Source organism: Hippoglossus hippoglossus, chromosome 7 (assembly GCF_009819705.1).
Source record: "Hippoglossus hippoglossus isolate fHipHip1 chromosome 7, fHipHip1.pri, whole genome shotgun sequence".
Classification (NCBI taxonomy): Eukaryota; Metazoa; Chordata; class Actinopteri; order Pleuronectiformes; family Pleuronectidae; genus Hippoglossus; species Hippoglossus hippoglossus.
In genome coordinates this window covers 15,695,096-15,711,153 of record NC_047157.1, presented here as the reverse complement: position 1 = coordinate 15,711,153, position 16,058 = coordinate 15,695,096, and the positions used below count along the sequence as shown (strand labels likewise).

The 16,058-nt window shown below is 43.6% G+C and overlaps 1 protein-coding gene across 3 annotated transcripts in view; it reads left to right on the top strand.

The window, feature by feature from the left end:
• The window catches only part of lrp1ab (low density lipoprotein receptor-related protein 1Ab), an 88,608-nt gene that overhangs the window by 15,314 nt on the left and 57,236 nt on the right, over nt 1-16,058 (top strand). For all 3 annotated transcript variants that reach the window (XM_034591177.1, XM_034591179.1, XM_034591178.1), the window contains exon 3: nt 10,312-10,449. In XM_034591177.1, coding sequence (XP_034447068.1) covers nt 10,312-10,449 — 138 coding nt within the window. The remainder of the gene's footprint in view (nt 1-10,311; nt 10,450-16,058) is intronic.

Below are 16,058 nucleotides of genomic sequence, written 5' to 3'. Positions count from 1 at the left end.
CTGCTCTCAGTTCAGCTGGTGTGGAAATGGAAGGTCCAGGCCAAACATTGATCCATTTTACAGCGAGACAGTTTTGTGTTGTGTGCGACTTCTTATTTTAAAAGTTCAAGGTGTCCCGTTGTGTCATGGTGAGTTTAATCCCCTGAAAAGTTAGTCTGACCTCCTCTTTTCAAACTTACTTCGTGAAAGTCAGACATTTCCAAGAAAAGTCCCTGCTCTTGAGACTTTTGTTCCAACATGCATCCAGACCACAGTCTAGATTTGTGTGTCAATGTTGATGGGAGTTATAGTGGTGCATGCTCCTATAATTTTGACATTATCTCCAGTTCAAGTTAATTACTGACTACAGGCTTAGTTTACAAAGAGAGCTCACTGAGATTTCCCATTTTCCTCTTACTTTCTTTCTTGTCTGTTCTCCGTCTCTCCCTCCCGTGGACGCTTGGCTCTGCTTCCGTCCCCGGGTGGGATCATCCCGCAGTCTGGTCGTCCTGTAGATCAGAGACTTTGACCGCGCAGGCACCGCATGCGCACAACACGTAGCTTTGTTTCTTAATTAGATGTATTCATCATTCGAAAATTGCGGGGAAAAAAACAGAATCTGCCTGAATTCTTCCACTCATCCTCAGGCTCAAGTGGGTTTTAGTGAATGCCACCTCTTTTGTTTATCGTGAATTCACTTGCATTCAGACTGGCGGCTGTTCTTTTGTCCGATGGATGATCTTTGATCTACACCTCTCGTAGCCTGGTTGGAAGAAAGTGTACTCCTCAGCATCATTCTGCCTGGAGCCCTAATTGCCTGTCATTTCCAAACCATTCATCTGGGCTGTAATTATGTTGAGCAGCTAAAGACAGGCATCTGCCAGAGTAGTGGGGTTGTAACATTGCATCACATGAGGCGTTGACGTGCCGTAGTTGAGATGGCGGACCATGCTATGGGAGGTCGATGTTGTGCATTAGCATCCTTAGCCTGTGGGCTTTTGTTTTTTTAGTGGAGCACTGAAGCGGAGTGATGGGGAGCTGCGTCCATGGAATTGTGTTTCGCACATGGATCTGCATGAATTGTCATGATAAATGGACGAGTGGAGGTGTGGGCAGGCTGCCAGCTGTAGGGACGTCAACGCCCCCCCACCTGTGCACCTCCCTCACATTGCCCCTAGTAGACGCTCAGATAGGCATCAGCCGGCTGCCTGTACAGGCTCCTGTCTGCAGGTGTGACCCTGTCATCCTCTCCCAGGGACTGCACTCGCTCCCCCCCACTGCGTGGCTTCAATTGGTTTCAGACAAACCATTTCACCTCAATTACATACAGGCTTAGGGCTCCGGAAGTGGTTGAAACATGGCCTCAGGGCAGGAGTTTATGCTCTGTGTGTCTCAACGGTGCAGGACTTCTACTCTTTAATGCTCCCAAAGGTAGTTGTGGTATGCTGTCAAAGAGTTACCTTTGTTTCCACCGATCAATGATCCCACGGACATCTGGATTTGATCTGCAGTGGAAATGGATGCAATCTGAATTTACTCCCTGCATGACTCTGCAGTAGACTCTGTTTTTTTATTTACTCCCGCTTCCGATCGGCAATGATGGAAACATGGTTTCATTCATGGGTGAATGTGCTAATTTCTTTTTTCTTCTTCATTTTTTTGTCTAACAGACACTGCACCTTTTCAAGGGCAACTTTATGACACGCATTGAACTCCAGGCAATAGGCGTGTAAATAGCCAGCGATTTATTTCTTTGTATAATTCAAAATCTAACAGACCAAAAATCGCTCAGCCGCTGTTGAGAAAGAGGGACTGAAGTGAAAGATAAAAAAAAGTGCAACCACTGTAACCTTGTCGTTGGTCTGCAAGGTGCTTTCCTCTGTTCTATGATGTACTTCACCCTTCCAACGTGTTGGTTTCTGATATAATTGGGACGTAGAACATGAAAATAGAAAAGCAGAAAGGCAAACCCATGTATAGGTTACCCGCTAACTTTGGTGTAAAAGAGATAGCAGTGATTTAGTGGTGAGGGAGAGTGTTTGTGTTGTACAGTAAAGCTGCTTTCGGACACGCACTGAACTGTGGAGATCATTTGGACATTGTCTGGGGCTGTATGTGTGAACGCAAATGTCTGAGGTGAGAGCCTCTGGTCTTCCTGCGGACTTTCTCTGGCCAATCCCCTTTGTATAAAGTTCGCAGAAAGTCTGGAGGAGCCGATGTGAGAACACAGCAGGAGATTCTCTGTGGGATTCACCGCAAGGGAGTGGGGTTCAAAAAACCAGAAAGAAAACAAATATCTCCGCATGAAAAAATGTGGTGCCATACACGACACCAACGGAGATGTCATGAGAGCCTTTGGTGATAAGAGCCAACGTCGATGTGCTGTAAACAAAAACACACGATCTCTGCAGCAGAGTTAATGTGACATCCTACCGCTTTCTGTGTTGTTGCGAACGCGTCTGAGCAAAAGAACCTCCTGCTGCGTTGTGCATGTGTGGAAGGAAACCTCAGAAGTAAATCCAGACCCAATTCTCTCAACATCATGTCTGAAAACGGCTTGTGTCAGTGCTTGGCTTTTTCTTGCAGATGTTGAGCAGACACTACACAAGCCTGCATATAACTGATGAGGTTTTCGGCCAGAAAGATGTGGATTAAGGCGTCTTGGTTGTTTGTTTTTTTGTACACATCCAGTTTATTCACAGTTTAGTACCAGAAACAAAGGTAAATCCTCTGAGACACCTCCCAATAGAAGGTTCTCTGTCACTCTGCATTGTTTTTGCAGGAGAATGCAGTTTATTTTTAAACAAACCGATTTTCAGCTCTTTGTTTCTGGGCTTTTTTGCTACGCAGAGATGGGGGGGTGGGGTTGTAATGAGGTCATGACATGTTATAAAAGTAACTGGATGAATGAGACGGTTTTCCAGTGAAATCTTCCATCTCACTGTATCATTAGGGCTTTGACTTCTGACAGCCATAGCTTTAATTTCCAATCTATTTTAGTAACAGTCCTTTCATGGTGCTGTTGTTAAAATTAAAAGTACCGTGTCACAACTTGCATTGCGTTTCACTGTTTTTTTTGAACAGCACTGTTAAAAACTAAACAACCTGACTCCCTGGCTGTGACCCGAGCCTGTGTTCAGTTACGATTCATTATTGTGGTTGAGCCAGCGAATGGGGGCAGATGTTCGAGTAAAGCCATAGCATGTAAAGAACTTTCTCTGTCATGAGAAGCCCTCGCCACGAAGGAATCCTTTTCAACATCCGAAAAAACCCGTATGCAACAACTGCCTGCCCCTAATTCTCTGTTAGACTTTTTTAACCCCCGATTTGGCATGAAAATGTTCCACAGGAGGACTTCCACGCAGGGGGTGAGAGGCATCTCAGTCATGCAAATACACCGCCTTTCTACTCCCCATGCAGTGTTATCCACTTTCATTCAGGGTGAGAAAATGAGCTGATAACTCAACGCAGTTAACACTTGCAAATCACAAGCCGCTCCCTGCTCTCGCACTGTCAAGTTGTCACTTAACTTATCTCCATAGGCTTGTGGAGCTAATACACACACACATGTATGCACACACAAATTCGTTTGTTTTCCTTGTTGATGCTAAAAAAAGTAATTTTGAGGGGATATACCTGGAATGCAGTTTCATAATGAAAGTGAGGGACCCATGGCTGAAGAGGCTAAAAGTATTTAACATAACAATGTGGACCCCTCAAATCCGGACACGCTCCTGATTTCACGTGATGTGCCTTCAACGGGACTATTTGCAGTAACGCACTGGAAACTGCTTCAGATAGTTCGTCTGATGGAGCAGTGGTGGCACAACACTGTGGCGAAAATACATGAAACACATCCAGTCAGTGGATGTGAATGTCTGAGGGGAAGATTGAGTTATCTTCTCCATGCAGCTACCCTAGGCTGCGGTGGGCCACACAGCAAGGTTATCTGTCCATCTTTCCACCAGCCCGGGCCTTTGTCCGGCCCATCCGACTGTCACGCCCCGGCAGCCTCTCCGAGACGACCAGGAAGAGCAGACTGCAGAGGAGGTGGGATGGGAAGGGATGGGATGGAGGGATAGAGCGATGAGGAGAAGGGATGATCTTACAGAAGAAGCCTTTGTGTAAGAGAAAATGAGCAGATTACTCCTTTAGTCTCAGGAGGAAAATGGAAATAGCATTGTTAAGCTCTGATCCTCTTTCTATAGTCACAGCTCCTTACAGTAGAGTTAAGGGGGAGCGATCCTTTCAACGCCCAGGCATGCAGCTGTACTTGCGGGGGGGCACCGGGCAGGGGCAGGAGGGTCTGTAGTGGCAGCGGTTGACACACTGCTTCCACAGAGGAAGGAGCAAAGCCCTGTAAATCCCCCTGGTCTGTGGCCCTGAGCCCTCCTCACCGGCCTATCAACAGACAGAGAACACAGCGCTTTCTCACGCCACACAGGCACCACTTCCCCTTTTCTCCTGTCTCCTCCACGCCCCGTTTCCTTCTCTCCCTCTTTCATTCTGTCCCGTGTCCCTCTGTCTTCCTTCTCTGTCTGTCGGAGCAGCTGGAGAAGCTAGACTCAAGTCTCGTCTGATCCCTCTTCCTCATATCTCATCTCCAGTCTTTCCTCTGGTGTAATCGCCTCACGGTTTTTCCCCTTGTTGCAGACAGTGACCTTTATTTTTTTTTTTTTTTTGTTGGCTGTCTCTTTTCTGTGGGGAAATGGTCTGTGGTGGATTTTATGCAGTGAAGTCAGATGGATATATTGCTAGACACTGCACTGTTTCACTGTGGCAACACCTTTAACAGACTTCAATGTTTGAATAAGCAGGTGCCCAGATTTAATAGTTTTACTGCTGCTTTACTGAAAGAATTCGGCCTTAAGTGATACTCCACCCGAGCTCCATCTTTTGAGGGTAAAACACTCGACCCCTGTGGGCGTGATCGGTGGCTGTAAGACGTTACAACTTTGTTTAAAAAAACTGTAGATCTAGTTGGACCAAATAAATGTAAGTTACTAATGCTGCAGATTTGTATAAATGGTCACAGTGCCTTTAGCTTTAGCTTCGAATTTAGTTTGAAAAGGCATCAACTCTGCTACGAGTTTTAGAGCCGCTAAAACCGAGAAGTTTGGAAACGCTGCTGCCCCCGTTGTAGTTTGAAAACTCAGGGGGCAGCGTATTAGTCTGGACGGGTGGAAACAAAGACGTTTGATGATGGAGACACTCACAACAGCTACCTGATTGGGTGTTTTCGGTCATGATGTAACTTTCGCTGATTCGTCCGCCTCCTATCACTTGACCCTCTTCCAGAATAAAACTGATAGAGAGACTAAATGCTCGTGTGGACAGAGATTGTTCTAGTTTGAAATTGCTGTTCACTGTGAAAACAAACTTTTCGCGGCGACGTTTCAAGCCTACATGATCTGTAAAGTCTGCTCTTTTCTACCGTGCAGACACTACATACAGTAAAATTCACACACATTTCTGTTCATTATGTTTCAATCTGTTATCTCAGTACTCAGATTGTGGTATGAATTATAAGCGTGGGTGGGAAAACCTTCTTCCAGTGCGAGCAGAATGTGCTACACCGAAAGTCCTCTGTGCTGCTGCTTCGGCATGGCCATGTGCTTGTCGTACATAAAGTGAGAGTGGGGGGGAGTCGGTCAGTGGGCAGGCCGGCCTGTCACCCTACACAACATATTCATTTGAGCTGACAGCAGACTTTATGGAAGTCAGTCAGGGGCTGCCATGGAACCCAAAGAGCAGGAAGAATAGGAGTCTTTTATGCTCCGGACAAAAGATCGACAGGGGATCCAAATTTAAGGTCATTGCATAACTGAGAAGTGGGGGATGGTGGTGCTGAGAGGTGTTGGAGGGAAGCACACACTGGGAGAGACCCTCCTCCTGATGCCTTGTGTTGGTCTTTACAAGTTTAGCCGAACCCAAAGCTACATTGAAGGATATGTGTGATCTTGGTTTGGGGGATTATTTGAAGCTGAGACCAGCAGTGATACATTTCCTAAATACTCAGGGGAAACATGTAATATTGTGTTTGCACCAAGCACACGCTGCAATAAGAGTTTTAATAACTGGACATAAGTTGTGTATTCTGACTCATATCGTTTGTAATGTTTTAATCATGATGAACCCCAGCACTCATTTCTTTAATACGTGATTCATTTAAGAAACGTAAGAGAGAGAGAGAGATATCACACAGCAGGTTGGAGAAAGGTTTCATCGGGTCAGATCTCTGAAGACACAGTGAGGATAATCTAATGCCACTGTTAGCTGATCACCCAGTTTAGTGCAATAAGATAATTATCCCCCCTCTGCCCTCTATTAGGTGTGAGGGTTGTAATTTCCCCCTTTTCTTTGCACGTTAACCACGTCACTGTCGAGTGTCGCGCATTGTTCTTAGGTGCAGTACTGTCTCCGAGGCTGCCAAACTTTACAGAAGAGTCTGTGCAAGTGACGCATCACATTATTCTAACATAATGCTCAGTGCTAATTATATCCTTGTACTCCTGTATTTTTCATTCATATATGGTGGTTTGCACTGGCTCACATGGAAATAGTATACACTAATATGGTAAATCTAAGGAAACCAGTTAGTTTAATCTGGTTTGAAACACCAACTTAGTTTTAACAAATTATGGAATTGGTTGCTGAAAGAAGATCAATGTGTCACAGAGCGATGCTATGATCTGTGAAAGGAAATGGTGTGATATACAGCGGCTTGGAAATGAACCGGTAGTTTTAAAAGAAAAGTTTAGAAAAGTGGTGACAGCTTATTTCTTGGAAACGCCTGACAATGAACAGATACAACTGAACTGTTTCCACACCGTTGTTAACGAACCTGAACTGAAACACCCACTGAAATGATTCCTGAATCAAGAAGCGAAATTGCCCACACGCAGACCAGAAGCTACAGAACGGATACAAATAGTGTCGTGTGTGTGCTTACAGTGTGTGCATATGAAAAAACACACAAAAAAGTTCTGCTGTGTTCTTCTCCTCTCAGCTTTGTGCAGTATCACTCTGGTTCCCCTAGACATTACTGAGGGGGGGCTGGGGGGGCACATTTGGGAAGTTACCAATAACTTCTCAAACTGGAGCAGAGTGTACAGGGCTCCTCTCCATTGTCCTGCCCGCAAAGTTATTCAATCCTCCATATTGTCCTTTGTATTTTGTTTTTTTGTTTTTAGTTTTTTTGCTGCTGGTCCATATTCAGCTCCTGCCAAGGTATTACTGTGTTGTGGATCTCAAACAAATCTTTCTGTCTGTGTAGTGGTTTGCAGCTTGTGTAGTGTGCTTCCAAAAACTTCTATTCGGCTCTCTGATTGGCCAGTGGACAGGAAGGAGTGTGTGTTTGTGTGTGTGAGAAGAGGCTGTTGATGTTGCGGGTGCTTGTTTTCTTTACATCTTTTAGGACCTTTTCCAGTATAAACACTGCCCTTGTCAGGACCAGTGGACCTGATGGGGGCCGAAGCTTGGTCATTTCTGAGGTCCTTGTTAAGTTTAGGGTAAGACATGAATTGTGTCAGATTTAAGGTTTAAATTAGGAAAAGTCATGGTTTAGGAAAAGGTTTTGATTCTAATTTCCACAATGAGTCAAGTCAATGGAAAGTCTGAATAAGGATAGCTGCGCAAACCTCTGCGTGCGTGTGCGTGTGTGTGTGTGTGTGTGAGAAAGTAGAGGTTCCTGGGACGTTGTAACAGACACAAACAGTTTGTTATATTAGTTAATCTGTCTGACAGCTCAATCCTTAACATGTCACTCGTTGTCTAAGATACTTACATGTAGTTCCGAAGACACTGGTGTGTCATAGCCACAGTGAATCATCGTCATTCAGATGACATTCACCATGTCTCGTCCTTTAGAGGAAAAACTGTTGACAAATGCTAAATCCTTGGCAGAGGTTTTCATTTCCAGTGTGCGTGGCAGTTTATTCCTGTTACTGCAGTTCATGCAGAAATCCCCAGGTTGTTTATTGAATGTAAATCAGGCTGGCTTAGAGGCTGAAGCTGTTGGAGGGCTGCTAATATGCTAGCGTCCCCCAGATGGGAGAGCTGCTCTCCCTCTCCCTAAGCCAGATGCATTAGAGGCTAATTCTCTGTTCGAATGTGGCACATTTTCCACGCAGGCCTCTGTGGTGGTGGGATTATTATGGAAGCGCTTGTCACTTTAAGGCACTTGTTTGAACTGAGTTACATTTTATGTTCTTTATGTGTGGTTATTAATCCCCTGGAGTGGATTGAGAGGACTCAGAGGGAATGCATGTGGTTTACTTGACATGCAGGCAAATGGTTTCCATCATATAAGTCTCAATGCATATCCACGCTTTTATTGATCAGATTACATATAATTAAGAATATACATAGTCGTAGCTATTGAGAGGTGTGTTTTTTTTAACTTTCTTAGTTGATATAAGTCCCCACATCTCAGCTGTGCATGACAAAGAAAATATTAGATACTATACATCATGTCAAGTCAATAATATTTATGTTGGATTTTTCTCTTAGCCGGCTCCACAGTCGCGACAGGATACAGTGCGACACCCTCTATCCACAGACCCTCAGTTCAGAGAAGTAAAAACTCCAGATGGATGAAAGCAGAAATAAGGGTCAAAGCAACTGCATTTTTGGCTGCGACGGCTTCATAATATTCAGACACCAAAGATCCTGCGACTGTGAGATTCTGAAGTAGGCATCTGAAACAGGTTTTACACCGCAGGCTGCGCATATGCAGATATCATGCCCTGAGAAACCCGGCGTCTTGCGCACAACCTGCAAAATTCTGCAGATCGTTTCCTGTGAAGGAAGGTGAACTTTATTTTCTCTGCTTCTAGTGTTTTTCTAAAATGGGTCAGCAGATGTTAGCGAGAGAAAGATAGATAAAGGGAGAGAGAGAGGGAGAGTGAGGTTGGAGGAGGAGGAGGAGGAGGAAGAAGAAAAACAGCCAAAGCAAACTGTTTGCTGTGTAGTGTGGGCTGAGAAGAGAGAGAGAGAGAGAAAGAAAGAAGAGTGGGAGAGAGAGAGAGAGAGAGAGAGAGAGAGAGAAGAGTGGGAGAGAGTGCGGGGAAGAGACTGTATCCAGTGTGTGTTCTGATCTGATACCGGTGGAAAAAAAACCTCTGCTGTTTTTGGGCCAGAGGAGATCGTGTTCTGTCCTCTGTCCTCCGCAGCCCTTCAGATTCCATATGGCTTTGTTTGCTTTTGGAGTTTTCTAATATTTCTCCTTCACCATATGCCAAAAGATCAAATTTGCTGTACATATTGAAGACATACACTGTAACTGCACGTGTGCACTTAAAAGTATGTTTATAATATTTCTCTTTCTTTCTCTGTCTCAGGAACATTTAGTTTCTCACATGCCAAAAAGTCACACTCTACCAGAACCCTTTATCTCCCTGCAGTCGTCGACAGTTTTAAACACAGATCAGCCACATTAAGAGAACACGTGCCTCTCCCAAGGCCCCGCAGTCCCCTCATGAAACCTCATTTCAATTCACGAGATCCAGATTTTATTTGGATTTGCACCAAAGTGCACACACTGTTAGAAATCACCCCCTAAAGATGTAATAATTCCCGAAATGTTTTGAAGAACAGAATAATTAATCTAAAAGAAAAACAGAGCTCATGGTAATTACAGGCTCTGAGTAAGACTGGCAGCCTGTTGTATTGTGACAGGTAAAGCTACTTTGTTATCTCTCCTGATGGTGGATACAGGAGTAATTGCAGGTAGTACAATTCCACATGTGGGGGAAAAAATGAAACTCTTTTCTCATCGGAGGCTCCGGTTGCTCTTAAAACCCAATGATGTAGCAACACATTCTGTTAGGCTGGGAGGTCCCCCATCAGTTTGGGCTCCAGTACAGGAAAAACAGCCCAAGTTACAACATGTAGCTCAACCAACAATGGATTTTAAGACTCATTCGGACATTTACCATTTAAAAATTGAAAGAATAAACCCCAAAACATTCAGAAGACGCTGAAGTTAGATGTCAACTTGGAAAGACGACGGAATTTAAGAGCTTCTGGAGATAAGAGCGAACGCTGGTGCCATGTGCTGTAAACAGAAACTTGATATCCGTAGGAGAACTCATACGTCACGTCCTGCCTCCTGCATGCTCTGCCCAGGCACCACCTCTCACCTGAAGATTGTCCTGCTGTTGTGAACGCGTCTGACTCGGACAATCTCCTGCTGTGTTGTTCATATGTGAATGAGAATGTCCTGACACAATTGTGCGGACATTCTGTAACAAAAGGTTAAATGGCTGACCACAAGGAGTCCTGTATGTAATTGTGCTATTTTTCCTGAGATATGTTTTTCCTATGTTACAGGCACGCAAAACAGAGTGAACCAGTGTCCTGTCAATGAACACGGGTGTCTGGACCTGGACGTGTGCATCCATCTGAGCAAACTGTGTGACGGCGTCCCCGACTGCTCCGATGGCTGGGACGAGGGGCCACACTGCAGAGGTGATAAACAAACACAAGCATGCCTACACATTTAATGACTTGACGTGTAGAACAGATGGCATTGTTGGGTCTCTTTTCTGTCATATACAGACAAGAGTGCTGTCTGTTGTTTTGGGTCAAAACAAACAGTCACATCTCCTTGTCTTCCCATTCAAGACTAACTGTATCTATCCAATAATCTCCTGTATTAGGCCTCTTAAAGGGATAGTTCACCGAAAAATGAAAATTCACTCATCCACTCACCACTGTGCCGATGGAGGGGTGGGTGAAGTGTTTGAGTCCACAAAACACTTCTGGAGTGTGACCTTGTGTCAAGTGTGACCTCTTCTTCAGACTTAATAAATCAACAGAAAAAACCTGACATACCTCCATACTGCCCAGACATTCAAATGCGACTCGAAACGGTGTCATTTAGCCTAAATGTCCTCTGATATCCTCCTCGGAGGTGTGTTCACGTACCCTCGGGCACACGGAACACGGCACACACTCTCTCCCAAGGGCACGTGCGGTGTGAATGTCCGCTAGCTTCGCCACTTTCGGTAGTGGACTTTTAGGCTAAAAACTTGGTGTAGATGTCCTCGTTTCGAGACGAATATGAACGTCGGGGCTTGTGGACACTTGGATGACACCACACGAGCAGTATGGAGGCATGTTGTGTTTTTACTCTTGTTTTTATTACGTCTGAAGAAGAGGTCGCCTTGGCTGAAACACTGTTTACCCCTGACACTCCTAAAGTGTTTTGTGGACTCAAACACGTCACCCCCACCCCCCGGTATAGTGGTGAGCAGATAATGAGTGAATTTTCATTTTTCGGTGAACTATCCCTTTTAATGAGCTGTTCTGCTGTGACTTGTGCAGTTACAAAGGAATTTCTCTTTCTGGGGAAAATGTAATTAATTAATCAGTCAGCTCAGCTTTGAGGATGTTTCTCCAATCCCTGGGGGAACGATGAGCATTCAGCCCAGATGCAGCTAAAGAAGAATCCCATCCTACTGTTAATTGGGGACGACAGAAGAATGAGAGATGGAACACGTTGGGTCCATAGTGTTGGTCTTTGTTGCAGCAGACAAAGGAGCCAACAGTGTCTGCCTTCAGAGGGTTGCCTCAGTATTCGGCAGTTCAGCAAGGCAGTGCTCAGATAAAGCTGTCTGAAGCGCTGCCTGTTTGCAGCTGCAAAACCCCATGTTGCAGTGTATGTGTGTATTATTTTTTGTTGTGCACCCTGGGTGTTTAACATACTGGTCGTAGTAGTGATGCACTATCCTTATCTCTTTCCTGGAATAGGAGATCATGTTATCATATATTCAAAAACAGGACTATAAAAAATAGTTGGTGCTGCCAGCTTTTCAAACATTGCAATCTTGAATCATCTCTTCTTTTCTGATAATTATCAAAATATTAAAGCTTCTCGTCTGTATTGCTTCTTCCGTATTGGTACATTTTTTGTTATTTTAGATGCAATTGGCTACTTGTACTTTTAGGGGAATCACATTTACCTTGTTTAGTCCGGATTTTCAGAACATTCAGTTTAGTCCAAACCAAAATAACAGGCGTGAAAGTTGCCTCGGATCGCGGTCCAGACCAATGGACCGAAATTTGGTCCAAACAAAAGAGTTCTCAGTGTAGATCAGACTGAACCATGGTTTTGTTAGTTTGCAGTGTGGAATTTCTTTGGCATTGTTCAGACTTTCTGATCAATTGCAGAAAGTTGAGACGGTAATAAAACAAAAGAAGAAGAAAAAGAAGCGGCTCACAGGACTGCTTGTAGTCTTCACCTCGACAATAAGATGAAATGACAAGATTTCACTGGCAATAAAATGAACAAAGTGATTTATTTTCTCCATTCAAACGGAAAGACTACTTATTTTGAATGCACTTAATTCAAAAACGTTAGTGAATACAATAGCCAAATTGACAACACGCCAATGTCCCATACAAAAGTCTTTTAGTTTGCTCCCTAAATTACATTGTGAAGCCAAAACTAATGGACAATGGTCCAGACTTTTAAGAGTCATAATTTATTACTTTTATTATAGAAGTTTTTTTATGTCTATCAGTTGCAGCTGTATATCTTTAATTCGAAACCCTGTAAATCGTTCTTATTAGACCACCCTGTATATTTCATAAATCTAATCACGGTTGAGTTACTAGATAGAAAGTTGTAGAGATTTCATCGGAACCTTTAAGTGCGATAAGCCCAGAGGAGCAGGATCACTGTTGGACAGATGAAGTGGACAGTTGCACAGAGTGGATGAGTGTGAGCATCCCACACATTGGTCATCACTGTTGGACGAGCCTTTCCCCAACACAGCAGTGATGTCATCCAGTCACAACATGCACCGGCTGTTCCCGAGGACACAAGTCCAGCTGTCCCCAGTAAGGCGATGGTCAAGACACACCTAAATACACACACACCTACGCGTTCATGTGCCTGTAGTGCCGGCATGCACTCACTTACATTCGCACACAAACATACGCTCACACAGTCACATTATTGCGAGTACACTCCCAAACACACCCATCACCCCACACACAAACACAGTGTGCCCAGAGCCTTTGGCATTGCTGTTTGTGAGCTCCCCTCTTTTCAGGGAAAGGTCTGGCCTTTCACAAGCTCCCTAGTGTTTACTTGTACAAACTGCCGGGTTGTGCAAGTGTACCTGGGTGCTGATGTCTGAAAGCACACTTTGTCAGTCAGTGTGTCCGAGTAATTCTGCCAAAGCTGTTGACAGGAGTAGTTAGAAAAAGGGAGTGTAGCGAGGTAGGTCAGGCAGGAATTTTATCTGGCTTAAATACATTTCCTCAGTGTTTTCATAGTGTGTGGCAAGGTTTGGGATTAGATGTTTTATGTGCTGGAATGATAGCAGGGAGTGACCATGTGATAATGGTGATACTGGCAGCTTGGCTCCAAGGTTCAGCGTTTACTCTCACTCAGTTTGTATATTTTCAGTTCTTGACTCTTAGGTGTCTCGATTCTGAGTTTTTGAGTGTTAGTCTCTGAATGGTTGTAAAAACATGTTATACTTTTCCTTTAGAATTAGCTTTGTTGTGAAGGAGAAAATTAGATTATTGAAACCATATTTTCCATATTTTCAGATACAACTGGCCATTAATAGTTTGCAGTCATGTACTATAAGAGATTGGCCCTTGCTTTATATAATATGTAACCATTCTTTATTAAAATGACTAGAACTATGGTAAATGTGTTGTTGACTTGTGTTCTCATATTTCCTTAAATGTTTCCATCAATGTTCAAACCCAGAGATATCGACAATTTTATTTAAAGTAACAGGATGTTTCATTTTGGTTGACTTTTAATGAATCATGATTGTTCATTGCCTTGTGCTGCGTAACGTAAAATATAACTTTAACACATTACCTCATCCATGAACATGATTTGTGCCTGAGATCAGGTAGAATTTCATTGGCAATGGTGTTGAGGACAACAACTCCCATAATCCCTTGCTGCTCCGTCATCAAATGTTTTGATTCAGAGACCCGTAGCGCCCAAAGTTTAAAAAAAGGCATAACAAACATAGAATTTGTATTCTTTGGAGTGGATCAATGAACACCTTCAGGTCTTTGCCATCAGGTCTTTGGTCAAAATCAATCCAGTCTAGATTTTAAAGACCTTATCTAAATATACTCTTTACAGACAAGTGACAGTTATTCAGATTTTCTGTCACATGGGTGAAAGTTGAGTCTATTCATTGATCTGCAGCCTGCATTTGTCCTTTTTCGCTGCCATTTTGGGGGGTGATGGGTGTCTCTTGGGGGGCAAGGCCTTAGACCTGCCTCCCTCAGAAGCGACTGATTGATAGAGAAGAGAAAATGGGGTCATAGCAAAACTCCTGAGACCTTTATCCTGTTCCTCGCTGTCCCAAAGGGAATCCTGATTATTGTCATGGTCTGCTATTGCTTATGCATGCAGTGGGCTTTCATTGTCCTTCATGTCCCACCAAACATGGAATAAGAATCGGTCATAGGCTGCTTAAAGCTCCCTGGCGGAAAGACCACAGTTTCATCTTTTATTCATGAGTGGGTCTTGACTGAGATTAGTTTATGGGCTCCAGTTAGAGTTGTCTTGTATGATAAGACCTGTTTTATTGCCACTCTTTACCAATCACTGTATGCACATTGACAGTAGCTTTGTAAATTCTCATAAAGGCAAGTTACTCAGTCACGTGTCTGGGAGGGTTAGTTGCCACACTGTGTGTATTTGGTAAGTTTAGATCTACGTGTCTGGGGCAGCGTGCTGCCACTGTTTGGGACCACGATAGCTACTGTTTGCTCATTACTCAAGCCGCTGCCCTTTTTGTGTTTGCAAATGTTAACTTTGCCCCCTCTGACTATGCAGCCTGCAAACCACCTCCAGTAAATACACTTCTTAGAAAATCGGAGCCTTCCCGCCAGCCCCTGTTCTGTGCACATGCCTTTGTATACACACCGTTATCACCTCTATCTCTAAATTACCTTACCCAACAGTGCTGGCTTTCACTTTGCAGTAATGCAACATTTACAACTAAGTAGTATTCTATGTGATGGTGTGCACCAGGAAACCATATCAGGACAAAGCAGGTTCATAGAATGAAACGGCTGTATTGTCTGAGTGTTCTGTGTGATTCAGTTCTATTGAGCATGTTAATCTGCTAAATTTATTTAATTAATATTGAATATTATGTGCTAAGCTAGAATACAAACTAATCATGAAAGCTATGGCTATCCATACAAAATTAACACAAATAAGGAGCATAGATACAGATATACAATAAAAACATTTTTTAAAGGTTTTTTGTGCCATAAAAACAACCTGGACTGGGACATAGGTATGCTCCATATTTTAAGAATAGCAACTTGATGTATGTGTATGAGCCATTAAGTTTAAGAAGTAGAAATTGGGTAATTTGATGGAACCATGTAGGGAAACAGGCTCCTGTCAGCTGCAGGTAGAGGACAAGGGCATGTGTGGACTTGTTTCCAGACAGTGAGAGCACAAAGGTAGGAATGTCCTGGGAATCACCACTTTTTAAACTGTCACACACTCCAATAGTCTGTTTACACAAGTGAATGTTTAGTCGCTACGGTTGTAGAAAATGTAGCAGGGCTTTATTTGATTTCCTTTTTACTTAGAAAGGGGATTTGTCTTCAAGCCAGTTGATGGATAGATGAACGGATCTTTTTAAGGGGAGAGGTTTATGAAATCATCCAGTCGTGACAGGTTTGTTACGTAACTACAATCGTGACCCCCAACACCAACTGGTCTCCGTCTCATTCAACCTGCGCTACCCAATTGCCCCATGATTGGATTTTGGAGGAAAAATTTGAACTTTCATACATTTCCTTGAGCGCTGGGTTGTGGACAGAGGCCAAGAGTATTTCCTCCTTCGTTCTGCCTCAGTCTTCCTTCTAATATTTCATTCATTGTTGTCTCTTATTTTGTTCCTGTTTCTACTAAACCCCCCCTTTTGCCCTTTCCATGATGTCTGCATGTTGTGTGTTAGTAATACATTAAATCAATCTTAGAATCTAAAAGTAAAGAGCTCGATCACCATAAGGCCGGTCTGAATCTTCAGAATATTTGTTTTGGTAGATTTCACCCCTTCATTCAG